The sequence below is a fragment of the Typopeltis vanoorti genome, chromosome 7, assembly GCF_054136105.1.
Source record: "Typopeltis vanoorti isolate ZY-2024b chromosome 7, IOZ_Tvanoo_1.0, whole genome shotgun sequence".
Classification (NCBI taxonomy): Eukaryota; Metazoa; Arthropoda; class Arachnida; order Uropygi; family Thelyphonidae; genus Typopeltis; species Typopeltis vanoorti.
Window position 1 is genome coordinate 111070395 of NC_143555.1, and position 18848 is coordinate 111089242.

The 18848-nt window shown below is 37.3% G+C and overlaps 1 protein-coding gene across 2 annotated transcripts in view; it reads right to left on the reverse strand.

Moving 5' to 3' along the window:
• Window positions 1-18848, reverse strand: part of LOC150104968 (inactive dipeptidyl peptidase 10-like) — a 507986-nt gene that overhangs the window by 11305 nt on the left and 477833 nt on the right. For both annotated transcript variants that reach the window (XM_090395438.1, XM_090395439.1), the window contains exons 18-20: window positions 18454-18608; window positions 15170-15307; window positions 47-120 (exon numbers count right to left, since the gene is read on the reverse strand). In XM_090395438.1, the coding sequence (XP_090251564.1) occupies window positions 47-120; window positions 15170-15307; window positions 18454-18608 (367 nt within the window). The remainder of the gene's footprint in view (window positions 1-46; window positions 121-15169; window positions 15308-18453; window positions 18609-18848) is intronic.

Sequence of the window (18848 nt, forward strand, 5' to 3'; positions counted from 1 at the left end):
AGAATATTTCAACTGACATCATGAATTCAATTAGCATAATAATCACCTGAGTACGAAACAGAACACCTGCTCGGGTTAAGGCTTTAATGAGCATCATAGAATGTTGCAGATGCACATCATCTAGAAAAATAAAAATAAATTATTTCATATTTAGTGATTTCATTAAAAGTAATTCTTAACATATCAGATATTGCTTAAAAAAAAAAAAAAACAGGACTGGGAAAAAAAGTCTTATTTTCTCAGATCATTTGTTCAGATCGGATGTTGGTATTGATGAGTATGATGAGCATTTAGGTGAAGTCAGAGAAAGGCTACTCCATGAGATAAAACAATGCTCATAAATAACTGAAGTTTCACCGAGTCATAATGTTGTCATATATAAGTGCAGAGTACACAAAGCCTGTGAAGTGGGAAACATGCATATGGAATTTAGCAAAAACCTTTCATAGTGGTCCAGACAGTGTCTTTCTGCAGTCATTTAGTGGTTACCCCTCCCTCCCTACCCCCACTAGTGAGGAATGAAAAGTACAATTTCTTGCCTCCTGCCTAGAAAATGATTGATTATATCTGGTCTAGATTTTCTACATGTTTTTGCATGTAAACTATTACATGTTCAAGGTTTGTTTGCAGCACACCCAATCCTCACTTCCTAATTAAAAACAAAAATGAAAATATTACAAATTGATAAGGGTGCAGCTTAACCAGTACGACATGAAATAATTATTTATTTTACAGTGCATTAGATGAAGTGTGGATTCATCCTAAGAACTGAAGATGAAATGTTAAAGCAATGACTGCACAACAACCACTACCACAAAGAATTCACACACACACACACAAAAACAACCAGAAAGTTGAAAATGATGCTAAATGTTGCAGTGATTGTGAAAGTACTCTCTCCCAGTATGATCTTTTTAAATTATTGATAAACAGTACTAGTGCTTATTTATCCAGTACCAAATGTGATTCCAACTGCTTTATTAAGAAAGGCATTTGTTAGAATACAGTATATATCCATTGTGTGCATGACAAAGCCATTCAGTTAAACTTATGTGACTCATAGCACATGGCACAGTGATTCTGACGTCTTCACTAAAATCAAGGAGTGTGTTCAAGTTTGATGTGTAAAATATTCAAAATCTCATGCAAATATTTAAAAGTACTGCTCTGTACATATTCCTGTTATTATTATTATTATTATTATTATTATTCCTGATACCTCCAAGGAGTCCGAAGACTCATCGCGGGAGGACATCTTCAACTGTCTCTACACCTTACCTCTACTACGAATCAACGCCATCTACCGCCCACTTATCAATTCAGTCTTAACATAACAGTAAAAAAATAAAGTTATCCAGATTAGCATTTATATTAAAGGAATATGTTGTTAAGAATATGAAATGTGCTACTATTACTCTTTTTTTATTCAGCCTCTCATAAATGTGAAGAGCAAATATTTATTATCAAGAACTTGTTAACCTCTCACCACCATCACCATCTCAGGCAATAGATTTCATGCTCCTATATTTCCAAGAATGATCCTTTATCCTCTCCCCATCTTTCACATAATGAAAAATTTTATCAAATGATATCCTATACAAATAACACCCTTTCAAAACTTTATAAACTCTCCATGCAGAAAACTTATTTCTTACCCATTATATATATATATATTTTTGTTGTTGTTGTTGCAACTTCCAGAGATGGCTTTTGTCTCTTTTTGTTCCTTTTCCTTGTTCTGCTATATGAAAAATCTCTCTGGTATCAATTCAGTAAATACCTACCTCGCAACAGCTTAAATGGCTCAATTATATCATCTCCTAATCTCTCTCTTATTTTCTTTTTTTTTTTTTACCAGACTTTGCAGATTATGTGTCCTCAATCTATTCTCATAACTAATGTTCTGCAGTACCAAAATCATTTTTGTTATCTGCCTCAGCACTTTCTCTACAGTTAATCCATCTCTTCCAAATCCTGGTGACCAGATCTGAGCACAGTAATCTAGATATTATTATTATTATATTAGACCAGTGAGTCAAGGACTCAGCAGGGAGGCTATACATCACTCACACCAGGTGTTATACATTCTCTTAAACTCATTCACACTAGATGCACTCATTACTGCACTCACTCATGGTTCCATGAGAGAAAAATCTAGCTCTCACCACTTTCTTAACTGCACACAAACATAATTTCCAAGAATGATCCCTTATCTTCTCCCCTCCTTCCATATGATGAAAAATTTTATCAACTAATATCCAATAACACCCTCTCAAAACTATCATATCACTTTCTCTTTCTTCTGTCAACTAGTGTCTGCAGTCCACATTCAGTCTATCCTCATAATCCCAATATCATCTTTGTAACTCCTCTTTGCAGCCTTTTCACATTTTCTTTATCCCTTCTGAACCAAGGAGACCAAATCCGCGACAGTAATCCATATCAATGCCTTGTGCAGAGGCAAAATTATTTTCACATCCTTATATGTTGTTTCAACATTACATCCTCTGAGTTCTATTTGCAATTTTTGTTGTGCGATCTTTGAACTTCAACTTTTTATCCACCATAACTCCAAGATCTCTAACCTTGTCAGTTATTCCAAGCATAATCTCACCAATATAAACACATGGACAAAGAAATTAGCGCACCTTGAAGAAAACGTACAATGGCGAAACTAAGCAAATAGTTAGAGTGTGGGGTGGTATGCAAATGATCCAAGTTTGGTGCGATTGCACATGCCCACACACCCTGCGGTGGAACTGCAAGCACGAACCGGCAGCCTTATAAAGCCGGCATGTAGTCGATAGCCGATTAAAGTGAAAAGCACCGGTTGATACAAGCTAGAGTACAGAGTGACAATAATGCCAGGTAGATACCAGAGACATCGATTTAAGCAACTTATGGACTTTGACAGAGGCATGATCATTGGCCTGAAAACCGGAGGGTGGTCGGTGCACCATATAGGCGTGCGCATGAACCGTTCTGACCATACTGTCCGATAGTGTTGGGAGCTTTGGACACGTTCCGGCACTGGTTGGATCAGAAGGTCCAACACTAGAGAGGGGCGACGGATCGTGGCAAGCACGGAGGGATGCCATGGTGACCCGGTCCACTATACAGGCAGATGTAGGGGCTCCTGTGTGCCCATGAACCATTTCCCGATGCCTCGCGGAGGTGAATCTATCATCCCAGCGCCCCTTACCTGTGCTCCCATTAACACCACAACATCGCTGACTCCGTTTTCAGTGGTGCCAGGAGAGAACAACGTGGAACGCCATAGACTGGCTACGTGTGGTCTTCAGTGATGAGTGCCACTTCATCTTGGGGACATGATCATCATGTATGGGTGTGGAGGACCCCAGGTCAAGGACACAATCCCGACCTCGCTATTGAGCACCACACCTCCGGCACTGCAGGCATTATGGTCTGGGGAGCCATGGCCTACGATAACCGATCACCCCTCATAGTGGTACATGGCGCATTGATGGGGCAGCGGTATGTGGACGACATCCTACGGCCTCACATTCTCCCATTCGTGGCTGGGATACCAGGAGCACCATACCAGCAGAATAATGCCCGTCCGCACATCGCTCAGGTCTGCCTACGTCGTGTACAGACACTTCCATGGCCTGCCCGCTCCCTGGACTTGTCCCCTATTGAGCATGTTTGGGAGCAGCTGAAACACCAGCTCCCACCGTGCCACAATATCTGGGATTTGGAGCATAGCGTCCAACACGTGTGGGCCAGTCTGCTGCAGGACAACATCAGGCATCGGTTCACCACCATGCTGGACCGTATTGCAGCATGTAACGCCGCACAAGGCGGTGCAACGCACTATTGATGATGACCGGATTGCATACCACAGATCCCTTTGTAATTGTCCTTCAGCTCTGTTTTTGACATCATGTGCATCACTCACCTGTATCATTACACCATAAAAATTTCAGTTGAATCCTATGCTTGCTTCTTGGTGTGCTAATTTCTTTGTCCGTGTGTGTGTTGATAGCCATTATCATTTGCCTGCACTTCCAACCTGTTTAAATCACTCTGTAAATGCTGTATATCAGTAGTATCTCTGATTGCTCCCATCTTTGCATCATCAGCAAACAACTGAAGATCTCCTGTCAGCCCCTTTCCAATATCATTAACATATAGATTAAGAAACAATGATCCAAGGCCTGATCCCTGCAGCATACCACTGGTCACCTCGATGCTGGCAGATTCACATCTCCCATATACCATTTTCTGATACCTTTCTGTCAGTCACCCACTTATCCTAGCCAATGGTTTATATTCCAATCCCATATTCTCTAGTTTATGTAATAGACTAATATATGACAAATTCATTTATCCACCTGTCCAGCTTATTCAAATCCTTCTGAAGAGCCACAACATCAGTTCCATTATTAATAACTCTCCGAAGCTTTACATCATCTGCAAACAATTGAATTTGCTTTGTAATCCAAATATCATTAAGATAAAGATTCAATGGTAATGGTTCCAGTACTGAAGCCTGTAGAACCCCACTTTTCATAACATTTATATTCCCCTTATACATTATATTATATAATCTCTATTATATCTATCATAAAGCCTAAACACATATTCATTGTTAAACTAATAAGTCAACATATAAACTTCCCTTAAGGGCAATGACTTAATTTACCCTTAGTTACATATAATTCCCTATGAGCACACAAACAATATCGAATACAGCCTCTCCTATACCCACATCCGGAAGCATGTCCTCGGGAGACCGGACAGTGCTGGGAACCTACTATCTGGAGATGAAGATTGAAAGCCAAAAGCCAAAGCCAAGACTGCCTCTGGTTTGTCTCAGTCTCTTTTTTATACAATTTCCAGTCCTTTGTTCTTTACTTAGTAGTTTACAGGATTAGCCTCTTGCGTGAAGACATCATTCTTCTTCCCTCCGTTCTCAGTGCCTCTTCTAACATCGCATGACCTTGCGACCTCTTGATGTTGCTTTCATCATCATGATAATCTGGGTTAATCCCTTACTTATTGTTTTACATACAGGCCAATATACATTGATATTTTATGAACTTTTATAGCAGAATTAATTATTCGCTTTGGTACAATACAATTTCTAAATTCAGAGTTCTCAAAAAAAACCCTAAAATCGAACGTAAAAAAAATTTAACAAAATTTAGCTACTTGGGCTACTTAGCAATATGCCCTCTAAACTTCAACTGTTGCTACTATCCCCAAATCCTTGGCCTCCTGGAGTGTAGTTCCCTCAATGTGGTACACAACTTGTAATCATTGTATCCCAAAATGAATAACTTTACATTTCTACACATTAAACTGGCATCTATTATGCTTTGTCCATACTATCAGTCTAATTAAATCATCCTGCAAGCTCATTACATCACCTTGATTAACTATTACCTTACCCAACTTTGCATCATCAGCAAACAACTCAATATCTCCCTTCAAATTATTTCCGATATCATTTATGTACAAATTAAACAGCACTGGTCCAATCACAGTGGTGCAGCAAACTGCTAGTGATCTGTCTTCTAGATTCTGCTCCTTTGTAATACTACTTGTTTTTGTATCTGCCCATCAGCTACCCTTTATCCATATCACCAGTTTCATATCCATCCCTATTTGTTGCAGTTTGCAAATTCCAGCAGTATCAAATAGCCAATCTCTTTTTCCAACTCAGCTATCACCCTATTATTAAAAGTTAATAGATTACTAAGGCATGACCCACCTTTCACAAAGCCACTATGCCCCTCATAGAGTATCATATTCTTATCCACTCATTCCTGAATTCCCTTTTTGACCAACTTTTCTAGTACTTTTGCCATGACTCCTGAGATACTGATTGGTTTATAATTTGATACCACAGACTTAGATCTGCCTTTATGCAAATGAATTGTTTTGTCCTCCTTTCACTCTCTTCGGATTTTGCCAGAGCTGAGGCTTAAATTAAACAGCTTAGTCAAAGGCATCAGTTCCCCTGCACGTTCTCTTAAAATGTGAGCCAATATCCCATCGAATCCCACAGCTGTATTTGAATTCAAATTCTGCAGTATCTGTGCCTCTTCTCTCACACTGGACCCTGTCACCTCTGTCATAATATCTTCACTTGGATGATATACCCTTGCAAAATGATCACTCAGTAGCTCAACAATTTTATCTGCCTCTGTTACCTCTCTACCATCTGCACTTATTAAAGTTATTCTTCCATAGTCTATTACTTTCTATTACTTTCCACATACTAAAAAACTCTTTGGATTTCCTTTTGCCTGGTTGGCTAATTTCTTCTCATAATTTGATTCTGCCTTCCCTATCATTCTGGTCACCTTTCCTGATCCTTGTACTGTTCATGAGTTAGCTGGTCACCTTTCTCCTTATATATATCCTCCACAGCATTTTCTTTTCTTTTTTTCCCTAGCCTATGCTTAATGATACTACTCATCCATCTGACTCCTACCTGATTTACCCTCCTGACCTTGCATATCCTATCCTTCTCATCTGTCTCTTAGGACTGGTTGAGTTCCCCCTAATGAGGGAGTTATGATGAATTAATGCAGCCGGTTCATCACTCCTCTGCTGCATCCCCTAAGGGCAATATTCATGACTGTAATCCGGGTGTGTTCATGGGACCAATTTGCGTGTTCTGGGGAATGAAAAACTCGAGTTTTACGGGTGAAAAAAACTCCTACCTCTTATGAGACCGGCTAACTCATCTTTCGTCGAAAGAGACCAGGTAAAGTTCCACACATCACTGATAGGAATCGAACCCAGGTCTTTCCGACCAAAGGCCTATACCGACTGAGTTATGGAGGCTTGACCTTGCATATAGAGTGTGATATTGCTTCCTCCAAATATCCGTTGACTATTCCCAATGAACTGTGAACATCCTTTCCTTGCATATCTATGCCATGGTAATGCTTTAAGCTGCCTCCTAAGTATCATAATCACTGCCTTATAGTTCCACATGTATCCTTTTTTAAATGAAATTTCCACATCTTGATACTTCCCAAGTCAAGACCACATGATCACTTTCCTCATTTACAGACAGGTCTTCTGACCCTATAACAAGAGCTAACACTCTTATACCCGAAGTCCCCTCCATCATGTTCTGCTTCAAGTAATTATCTCAGTAAGTGTATAAATTTCATTTTTTTACTGCCATTTGATATTTCATTCTTTCAATTTATGTTTCCAACCTTGAAGTCCACCACGATAAGCACCTCCATAGCGCAATTGGAAAAGGCGTCCATTGCGCCCTTCGATTGGAAAAGGCGTGAGTTCGATTTTCGTCGTGACGGGAGGAATCATTATATGTATTTTTTTTCAATTAAAGGTGAGTTAGCTGATCTCATATGGCGGTAGCAGGGGCTTTTTCGGAAACTCGGGTTTTTCATCCCGCATACAGCAAATCGGCCCTTCAGAACACATGCAATTTACAGACAAAAAATACTAGTGGTGGTAGTAGCCAGTAGATGATGATGGTAAGTTCAGTATAGTTGGTGGATGGAGTGGGTTGGGACAGAGAGTTGTAGAATAGGTGTTCTCCATCGATGATTCTTTGGACTCTTTGAAGGTATCATGAAATAATAATAATTAATCGTCTTGCACTCATTGTACTAATCTGCTGATGCATATCTTTCACATCATCTCTGGCCTATAGCAGCAATGATTTTATATATTGTTCTGTTGGCCTCGATCTCACACCTGCTTCTTGCTCGGTCTCCTCATGCTTGAGGGCTCGTGACCCTGGTGGGTCTCACACCAAATTGATTTAAATGAACTGCTACCTGCCTGACTGACTCCTAATCTTGTTGGCTACAGTTAATCTGCTATGTCAATTACTGTATCTTCTCTAAATTGCAAACAGAACACTGAACATTGGAAAGTGATATCTGCATTACACTAGTGTTTACATGAATTGAGATGAGATACTTGAGTTAATGGAGAAGTAGGCAGAGAAAGCGCTTTGATCTTCTTTCTCTTGATTGGCACTGTCTCCTTATCAATATCCTGGAGTACTCCTGTTGTAACTAGGTCTATTGGTCTAGTCTTCACCTCTTCCTTTATACATTTATCTTTTGAATTACAAGGAAATCTTTTCCATCTTCTTAACAAGGGAAACCCTTTCCAAGTTGTTTTTGTTTTGTTCCAGCAAAAGGCAAGCCTGTGAACCAAGGAGGATCACATTCTTCCTGAAAATGAGAGCACATGTTGCCTGATACAGCATTGGTAAGACTGAACATTTTATATATATTTTTAATTTGATGTGAAGAACAAGCAAGAGGTGATGTGGGAGGTTCTTCAACTGGGTGTAAATGGATCAAATGGTACAGAACAAGGAACTAATGCTCGACTATCTCCACTTGACTATATATTGTGAGACTGAGCATCAAATAACCTAACAGTAACAGAAGTGGATGACTGATATGCAACTGGAGTAAACATATGACATTGAGATGGATCATCAGAATATACCAGCACATTTTCTGTTGCCATCACTTGTTCCATCAACCTAGATGGCACCAACGAAATTCTGTATTCATACCCAATTGCGTTTTTACTGCAGACACCATCTCTGGTACTAATAACCTTTGGTGATGCTTGAACACTTAAAGTCTACGAAATTACTCCCTGTCGGGTGATATCTGAATCACACCATCGTTCATCTGTGATGTCTTCTAATCCTTTCACCTTCAGAGACTTAGCTGCCTTTATGAGTGCAGGAAGCTGGCTTTTGAAATGTTCACTTCGCCACTGTACATGAAGTCTACAATTTCTGGCAGATCAGTGAATTTCATGGCATTGATGATAACAGTGGGATGTTTACAAGACTGTTCAATAAGTAAACTCCAAAAGACAAGACGACAATACATAGCACCATTTTGTGAGCTTTTAAGTTCAATCCCTCACACGAGAAGCGAGTACCGCTTAATTAGTGATAGCCTTGGGCCATCTATCTCTGATTGGTACCAGTGGAGATTGAACTGCCCACTCAGTCTCCAAAAAAAAGTTAGATAGGGCTAAATGGCCTCGCCTACTCCCCGTATACGGGAATAAAAAGGCGTTAGCTGATTTTTTTTTGATCCCTCACACGATAATGTCACACCCACTACGACTTCATTTGCAAATAACCGACAGAATGAGGCTAACATGGGTACAATAAACTGTTAAATTTAAAACAAGCTTGCTGGTTTTGCATTGTTTACATTATTATTAAACGTCCAACGTTCATTTAAATGTATGATGAGCAGTTATACCCTTCTCAAATCTAAATCATAAACAATACAATCATTCGTTCCAAACAGCACTTCAAGGTAGAAATTCCAAAACAATTACGGTACTATATTAATATGGTGATCATTCCTTTTAAACTCATTTGCCGAGCTTCAATCTTTATAATTAAATGTCCGTTCCTTTTTAAAGTTAACGAACAGATTCGAAAAAACAACTAACTATTAGTTACAGATTGTCATATCTTTATTGGCAATGCAATGCTAATCGTGAAGCACATGTGAATTAGGCCTAACTCGGAATATACGAAACTCAATCTATGAGAATCACATCAGATTATTGATTTAACTTATCATATTAATAAACACTCAACTACTTCCCCAGCCAAGTATACTGACACACGAATCAGTTTAGCTAACACTTCCATCATGCTTTAACATGAAGGCACACCAAGCACATAAAAATAACTTACATGAACATATTGCATTATTAGAAATATAACTAAAAAACCGAACATCATAGGTCGAAACCGAGGCTTATCGTATTCTTTCATCAGGCCTAAACTACGAAGCAGAATGCTGGTCCTTATGTGACATCATAATTACGGTCATATTGTATAAAGTTTTATAACCAAGTGAAAAAACTTTCTACATTATGGCCTTAATTATAATGTAATATTGGCAAGTACAGAGCTTGATTTGAATTCACAGAAAACGTATGCGGTCAGCTACTATGCTAGATCAAGTGCAACTAGTATATGAGTTACTACCCTAGATCAAGGCACAAGAATCCAATAAGAAACAGAGAAAATTGCTAGCAGACTGCTATTAGAATCCACTGTAGCATTTGAAAGGGTCATAGCCATCATTAAAGCTAAATCTGACATTACTAATTCGATTCAAAAATTGGAATGGTATCAATCGTTCGATGCTGTTGGCACACCTCCCTCAATGAGTCTCTTGACTCCCTGAAGGTGTCACATAATAATAATAATTTTGTTGAGTGCGATGTATGAAATGTATGTATCAAGAAAGATAAAAGATTACAGAAGAAAAGCGGAAGTGGTGTGTTGGAAACAGTGGTAGCTTGTACATAAGCACTGCAACACTGCAGCACCCTCAAGGAAAAAAACGAAAAAATTGAAATTTGTTTGTGTTTATAAATAAATTCGTGGTGAGGGCGAAATATTTTTTATAAATAATAACAATGCTTACAACATTACATAAATGCAGTACAACATGTTAAAGGTTACAGCTTATGTTTCGACATTGATTGAATAGTTAATAATTGGAATTGTTCGATTAACGCTTTAGATTATGAAACAAATGCACTGCGATCTAATGCAGTGTCGTAATTATCCCATTCGGTCAGTTGCGGCTAGACTTGCCGATATTCGTTTGCACTTGTTCACTGTATGTAACAAATGAATCCAACGCTGCTTGTTAAGCAGCGGTCGTTACAGATAAATTGTATGCTTCTGCGTGTTATTTCTGTGAGATACGAAACTTTTATTATTGATGTGTGTTCGTGGTGAGGGCGAAATATTTTTGATAAATCTTATTTTATTCTGTTAAAGTAACATATAATTATTTATTTATTATAGATACAAGGCTGAATTATGACGAGTGTCACTGTTGAAAATATGAAAAGAATTATATTTTCTCAATTACCGTTACACGAAACAAATGCACTGCGATCTAACGCAGTGTCGGAATTATCACGTTCGGCCAACTGCAGCTAGACTGGCCGATATTCGTTTGCACTTGTCACTGTACGTAACAAGTGAATCCAACACTGCTCGTTGAGCAGTGTCGCTACAGATAAATTATTTGCTTGCACACGTTATTTCTGTGTACGAAACTTTTATTATTGATGTGTGTTCGTGGTGAGGGAGAAATATTTTTAATAAAGAAATTTTTTTAATATGTAAATTTATTTATTAATAACTTGGTTACTGATAGGAAAAAATGAATTGTTTTTCTTATTTTATATATGTAGCACCCCCACTTAAAATTTTAACCGATGACCACTGGTTGGAAAAGTAAAATGTGTGATAGCAGAGCATAGACAAAAGAGGAAAATGTGTCATCGAAAGCACAGTGGTGGAAGGTCAGGAGAACGAAGAGGATCTCATGAAAAGAACAGTTCACTTACATGGAGCCCTTCACAGGACAAAGCATAAGACTGAACAGTTGCAGAAACTTCAGACAATTCGTACGGCTGAGAGAAGAGAGAGAGAAAGAGAACAAAAAGAGGTACGAGATAAAAAACAGGAGCGTATGACAAAGTAAGACAAGGGGGGGGGGTTAAGGAGAAACTTTTTTTTATGGAGATTTGATGATAAGAATGATACTTAACGAGAATATGACTAAACCTTGTTTCTTTTGTACGAAAATGAATAATATTAGTAAAGCTGTCGGAATGCAAAAAAAAAAAAAAAAAGAAAGAAAGAAAGAATTGATTGCTTTGGAAGGGACTAATGACTTGAATGTTGCAGAATGTTAATGCAGATGCAGCCATGGATATATCAGCTTGAATATTACGAGAACGTGCAAAGGAGCTGACATTGCCTCTGACAGCACCGTCTAATTTACGTTTCAGCTTTAAAGTCCCAAGGGACTTCAAGGAGGGCAAAACAGTTTATTGCATAAAAGAAGCTCCAAGACTGAGGTAGCAAATTATAGATCAATCAGCATCTCGAGAGTTAGCAAAAGGTATTGTAAAGGTTATTCAAAGACAAAATTCAGAAATGCGTGGATAAGAATATGATACTATCTGGGGAGCACTTATCTTACTTTGGCCACTCCGGAAGATCTGCTGCTGTTCGTCTGGAAGAACATCTGGATAACATGAAATATCATGAATTGGAACAGTCTGGTCTTGAAGGACATGCTATCATTTCTAAACACAGAGTTCTTTGGAAGAGAATCAAGTCCTTCATAAAAGCCATTTCCTTATATTGTGATTATGAAATAATCCCTCTATAAGGAATTAAATTACTAACTAATAATAAGTGCAGGGCAGAACTGTGGGATATTGTGCTTCTCAGTTGCAGTTATTATTATTATTATTTTTTAATCACTGGGAATTTAATTCAAAGTTGACTCACGATTTCACCTTCGCGTTCGTACTGTTTAATTTTTCTGCTATATTTATTTGTACCTACAGTCCGACGTATTCATCTTTACAATGAAGATGCGCTTGATACTTGAAGCGAAAATTTATAATAAACGATTTACCCCTATTACAAGTGACCTGCTGTTTATTCCTTGCAGTATTCTCTCCCTTCTTTGTCTCCTTAACGAGAACTCAATATTAACTATCCATTTATTTAATCGGGAGTGTATTGAAGAATAGAAAAATAAAGTGCATAGAAAAAAAAAACCGTGCAATATCATTAATATTTTCGTGTACCTTCGCACGGGCTGCCTTTTTATTTGAACAACCCATCGTAATCTAGAGAAGATCGGTTTAAAGAATAATGTCAGTTTTCTCTTTACTTTTATATTCACCCAGCCGGGTTCCTATATAAATAAAATAAAAGAATTTTATTTGCAGTTCTGACTGCCTCGCACTGAAGAATATCATATTCAACTGTAGTTTGATTGACAGAATACTAGATGATCTTCGAAGACGTAATCCAACCAATCTACCTACAAGTTCTATCTAGTAGATGTCCTCTCTTTCACGTGTATTCACACATTCTCAGATCACGTGTAAACAAACATTTTGAGCCGGGAACCAAGCTTGTTGACATAGGGCTTTACTCAGGCACAGATAGAATATATTTTCCACTTTTAAGCCGCGGACTGAAGAATAACATTCTAAAATGGTTTAATTTTCTTAACTTCAATTTCTTTAGTCCATGTTTGTAGTCTTGCGTTTCGCCCAGAAACTAGGATTCTTTGTACGTGCTACGACAACGTGCAGTTTTGAGAAGCACGCAAATGTAATGCCGTAGACGGACACAACTCGGCTGATACACCACGCGCGAAAGAATGCCGTAGTAGTACGAACAACTCTCTCTCTCTCTCTCTCTCTCTCTCTCTCTCTCTCTCGCACACACGCACACAACTCACAGAATTACTGATTTCATCTAAAGCCTTCACTTGTGCTTTTGCTCCGCTGACCTCTTCACGACACGTTTTTTTCTACCATATCTTTCATTGCTAACATCACCAATTGCCAGAGGGTCATCGAAAATCAACGTTGCTGTCTCTCTTCTCTCCAATGTCAAAATCGATCAGCGAAGATGCTGGCTGGCTCTTGTACATTTCGTAGACTTGGCATGATGCCAAGCTTGTATACACTCTCGATCTTTTCTGTGTCAGATTTGTAACAGCTGTTGTGTTTGTGAAATGTAATGTGGGAATACCGGAAGGAAGCTTATCTCTCTAATTCACATTTCTTGTCACAGTTACATTACATAAACGCCTTAGATTTACTCATCATTTTTGGTGTTTTCAACAACAAACAATTCAGCTTTTGTTGTATGTAATGTATGTTGTTAATAAATTGCATATATTTTAAAACATTTCACGAAAATTAACACTAATGTATAAGGGAAATAGGCGATTTAATTTATAGGAATAAGTGTACCTAAATAACTATGGCAAATAATTTTCTAGCGTTTTATATTTCTTTCAGCCGTATGATTCTACTATTATTCGTTTGCATTTGCATCGACTAGAACGACATATAAATTTAGCAGATGCGTTCCGACTAAACTCACAGCCTCAAAACAGACAGAATTTGTTTGGTGCTACTGTCTGAGTTTGCTTTTGAGCTGGATTTTTGAATTTAGGTAGAACGTATTTAGAAGCCATTTTTTGTTAGACATGCGATGAAAAATTGCTTGTGTAGAACGACCAAGATTACATCGTTAGTTATCTTCCAGTGAACCTGTCCAACATCTTCTAACAAAGATTTTGATATCTTTGAATATACACGTCCCCCCCCCCCCTTGACCATTTCATACGAAGATAGAAGCTCGTAACGGACAGGGGAATATGGAGATGACAAAATTCTATCCCATATTTCTCAAATATCTCGTTATATGATGATCACCTTTTCTTATTTCTGGATTACGTATGCGAAAAAGACTTGAATGATTTTATTCGCTTCTAAAAATCGAGTTAAGAGCAGTATTTATAAACTTATATCTTGTTAGGATAAAAAAATAGTGAATGTGATCTTCAGCCCTTTAAAGGTTCTTTATGTCCAAAATATTAGCTGTCTTCCTCCTACGATGTTACGTTCCCCCCCCCTAAAATCTTGGAGGGGGGGGATACACAGTCAAAACGGCCAGAAGAACAAATCTGAGAACAGTTTGACGTAACAAACTGTTCTCAGAGCCTTAGTTGCTTTGGTCGTAAATTAAAACAACAGCGTCCTAAACTGGATTCGAACCATCTTTCCAAACAAGAGGAACAACATGAGCTACAAAAGTTGTTTGTCATTTTAAAGTTTTGCTCAACAGTTCAGGATATGAAAGATACAAAAAAGACAAACAGACAAGCCAGTCTACTCTTATATCACGATGTAAAGATCTACGTACTATTAATGGGAAGCCTCTACTGATTACCCAGAGGTGAAAAACAAGATTCAGTGACAGTGGTGCTCGGGAATACAAAATTCAGAGCATTTTAGGACTAATTACCAATTTATAGTTGAATTGTTTTATAGGTATCAGTAATGAAAAATGAAAATTTATAGTACAATAACTGTGTTCGTTATAATGTTAGATTTTTTTTTTTTTCGTAAATTCAAATATAGTTTATGGCCACTTGATTTTTTTTCAAAGCATCCACGTTACAATGGAATCGATGGCAAAGGTCTTCTCTTTGCCACTCACGACCAGTAAAAAAGTGCTGTTACATATAACAATATGTTTTGAGTCGTTTCGCTCAAGACCACTGATAGTAACACTCACCATCTGCGGTTCCATGAACGATTAGAAATTTCTTCCCCCGCATGTTTTCTGCTTTCAGTACGACGTTGGACTTCTCATATCCTAAGTAGTTATCTTCTGGCTTGGGGCGCTGCATGTATCTTTCCGAGTAAACCGAATCTGGAAAAAAAAACAAGAGAGAGATATTTACATATTAAAATAATAATGAATCGTATATAGTTCTTCGCGAAGTGTATGTTGCTCAAATTAAAAAAAAAAAAAGAATTGAAGGAAAACAAAGCTTTTAAATTAAGAGCACGCGTTTCTTTTATTCGAGAAGAAAACTGTCATCGTTCTCTGTTTCTAAGTTAGGCTAAAGCTTCATAAAAAAAAAAGGGGAGTGAAAGTGTTGACTTAATAAGCTAGTGCATGGGGATCAATCATGGATTCATTAAAGCGATGGTTGAAGACGGAGGGGAGGGAACCTTATAAAAAAAAAAACAGAATTTTGTTATAGAGATCTGGAAGAATCATAATGTACATTTGGCTAATAGGAGGACAAGAAATGAAACAGCGTGAAGGTAGAATTACAGCGAAAGAAGCGTGAAAATTACAAAAACAGAGGAAAGGAAAAATAGTATGGAGCGGGATTAAAACAGAATGAAGATGGAAGAATAAATATTGAAAAGAAAAAAACTACGAAACGAACAAAAACAAAGGCAAAAAGGAGGGAAAACAAAGTCAAAGTGGACAGAAAAACAGAAGAATAGATTGAAATGTAACGTAAAGGAAACGGGGGGGGATAGTAAGACAAAACTATACAAGAAACTTGAAGACAAAATAAGCTTAGCTTCTATATAGCTTAACAAGAAAGTTGCATTCTTTCAGCTATGCTGACATCATTTTTAGGAATAAAAAGGCATAAAAGTATACTTTAAAGCTTGCTTTCGTTCATAAAATAATTATTGCTCAAATTTCAATTATTTGGCTTCACTTACTATCATAAAATATTCTCTCTCTCTCTCAAATATTCTTTTTAAGTTTGTAAAAGTCTATATTTTTTTTAAATAGACATAAAAATATGATTGTTCACATATCTTCTGTACAAGAGATGTACAGAATATCTGATAGGCAAACAAAATCAATCTCGATCAACCGACTCGTTTCCCTAATATTCTTCCAAACTGTTTCTCCAATGCAGTTAGCTTATTATATTAGTATCTTATAAGATACGAAGTCGATTGTAAAGCATATTTGGTTTCTAGATCCGATTTTCTGGATTATGTAATCTTTAGACCACACACTGAACTGCTATATTTAAAATTTTTTGGTACGATTTTTAGATTTACTAAAAATCGTATTTCAGCGAATTTCATTGACCTACTTAGATCTTGGTCTTCATCTATATATTTCCGCTGATATTTTTGCATACAATGCGTGTTTTGTTAATCTTGCATCTTCCATTCTTTCAGTGACCATATTTATACCTATGCATTGTTAAACATTGATGATGCCAGCTTATTTTCCAGTATCTTTAATGGATTCTGTTAATGAATAGAGATGCCAAAATAGAGTATGTTAATTTTCTCTCGACCTCTCATAACCATGTTTCTGTTTTCTTAGATCAACTGTTTTTATTTCTAACCCACTTAAGACTCATATGTCGAAATAAACTTGAACTATTCTGCATACTCTTAGCGTTTTGGCTAATTTCTCTCGTTCTAATACACAGCCAGTTATAGAACCGCTCCAACTGCAGGAGAATGAGTACTTATTATAGCCATGTTACCGGTTTACGAGAAAAATATGACATAAAGATACTCAATGTACAAATTTTGTTCTCTATAAAAGAGATCAATAATTTCCTCGCAAGTTGGGATCTTGTATGTTGAATGACACATATACAGAAAGAGTTAACGGTGTTTCGAGAGAGAGGAATGACGGCCAGAAATATATAAGTGCTGTTGCTTGACAATTAAGTATTTCAAAGGAGAAGACAGCATACTGAAGAAATGAAAGTTCAAAGGTGACCCCCCCCTTCTATTTTTACACTGATTGACAGTTAATTATTCTGAGTGACAGGTTCACACTCCTTAAGAATACCGGCTACCTCATCTCGTATTCAGAGAATATGGGTCAAGACAAGGCTCTCTGCCTCGTCTTGAGACGCTATGCCTTTCCACGACACGTACAGAGATGCGTGTCATGAATTTTCAAGGAAGAATTGCAGCTCTCAACCTTTTGTTAACAACAACGGAGAGATATCGTTATTTGTGTGGATCAAGGAGCACCAAAACCTGGACTTGGTTGAAAGACGTATGGAATATGTTTGGAGAACGTCTTTTACCTGAGTGTAGTGCACCAATGATGAAGTTTTTGGAGAGAATGAGACTAAGGATTGCTTATCGTGGTATGAAAAGTCCAGTGGTCGTAATGCATGAATCACGACTAATTGGTCCTATATTGACATTCTGGATCAACTCTAACAATTTTATGGTATTGGATATTGCGTCTTCCAATATAACGACACTCCGTGTCACAAAGCAATGGTTATAAAACCGTGCTTTGAAGGGAATAACATCGGAACAGTGCAGTGTTCCGATGTTATTCTCTTCTTAGAGCATGTTTTTCTCTATTGTATACTGGTAGAATTTACTAATACTTTCAAGGAGTGAATCAGAATAGTACCAAGTTTTAAAAGAAATTAATAATTAGTGCAAAGTCTTCGGAGAATCATAAAGCATTATTATGACCCAAGCAGGAACGCCAGATTATTAATTTTTGTTAATTAAGATATGCTTTGTTTTATCTTTATTCCAATATATACATCTATAGTTCCATATATTTTAGAAGTTCAAGAATATTTTGGATTTCTTCCGATTTGGCAAATCATCGTTCCAGTTTTTGACTTTAGCATGACGGGGATTTTTGCATCATCTTTGACAAAGTTTCTATGTCTTGCTTTAGTAATTAGGTTTCGACAAAAACACACATATATACATACATAAATAGAGGAGAACAGACGCAATTTAAATAGAAAATTTAGGCATACGACTAATCGTCTTATCATAATTTACAGTTATATAAGTCAGTCATGGTGAGTCGTGAGCCTTAAAAGCCTATTAGCAGAAAAGTTTCGAGCCATGTTTTTCAAAACATAACTACAGGAAAAGAAAACGTCTCTCTCTGGCAATGTCAGAGTGCATAGCTTTCATCAATATGATTGCAATTTTACGCTATACTATGCAATGCTCATTACTATCATATTGATAAAGGCTACTCATAGAGCAATTCTGTACTAATTACACTAAAATGTATTGTCTTACCGTAATACAACCAGCTTGTTACAGGAGCAATAGAAATTCCACATCTAAACACTTCGCTATCCGACGCCAGAACTGATGCCGTGATGTAACCACCGTAGGCCCATCCCCAAATTGCAATTTTGTCTGAGTCGACGAATGACATATCTTTCAAGTGCCTGAAATTTCAGAACGATCATCAGAGGATGATAAGGGAAAGCTTGATAGGGAAAAAAATAAGCTTTGAATGACAAAAAACAAAGAAAGAGAGAAAGAAAACTATACAGAAGCAATAATTAATGTAATTCGTATTCAACTTTATGCTTTATTTACAGCAGTGGAGTAATTTTAACATTTTTGAAAAATTTTACAATAGTTTAATACTGTTGTAACTTTAATGATTATTTTCAAGAAAGTGC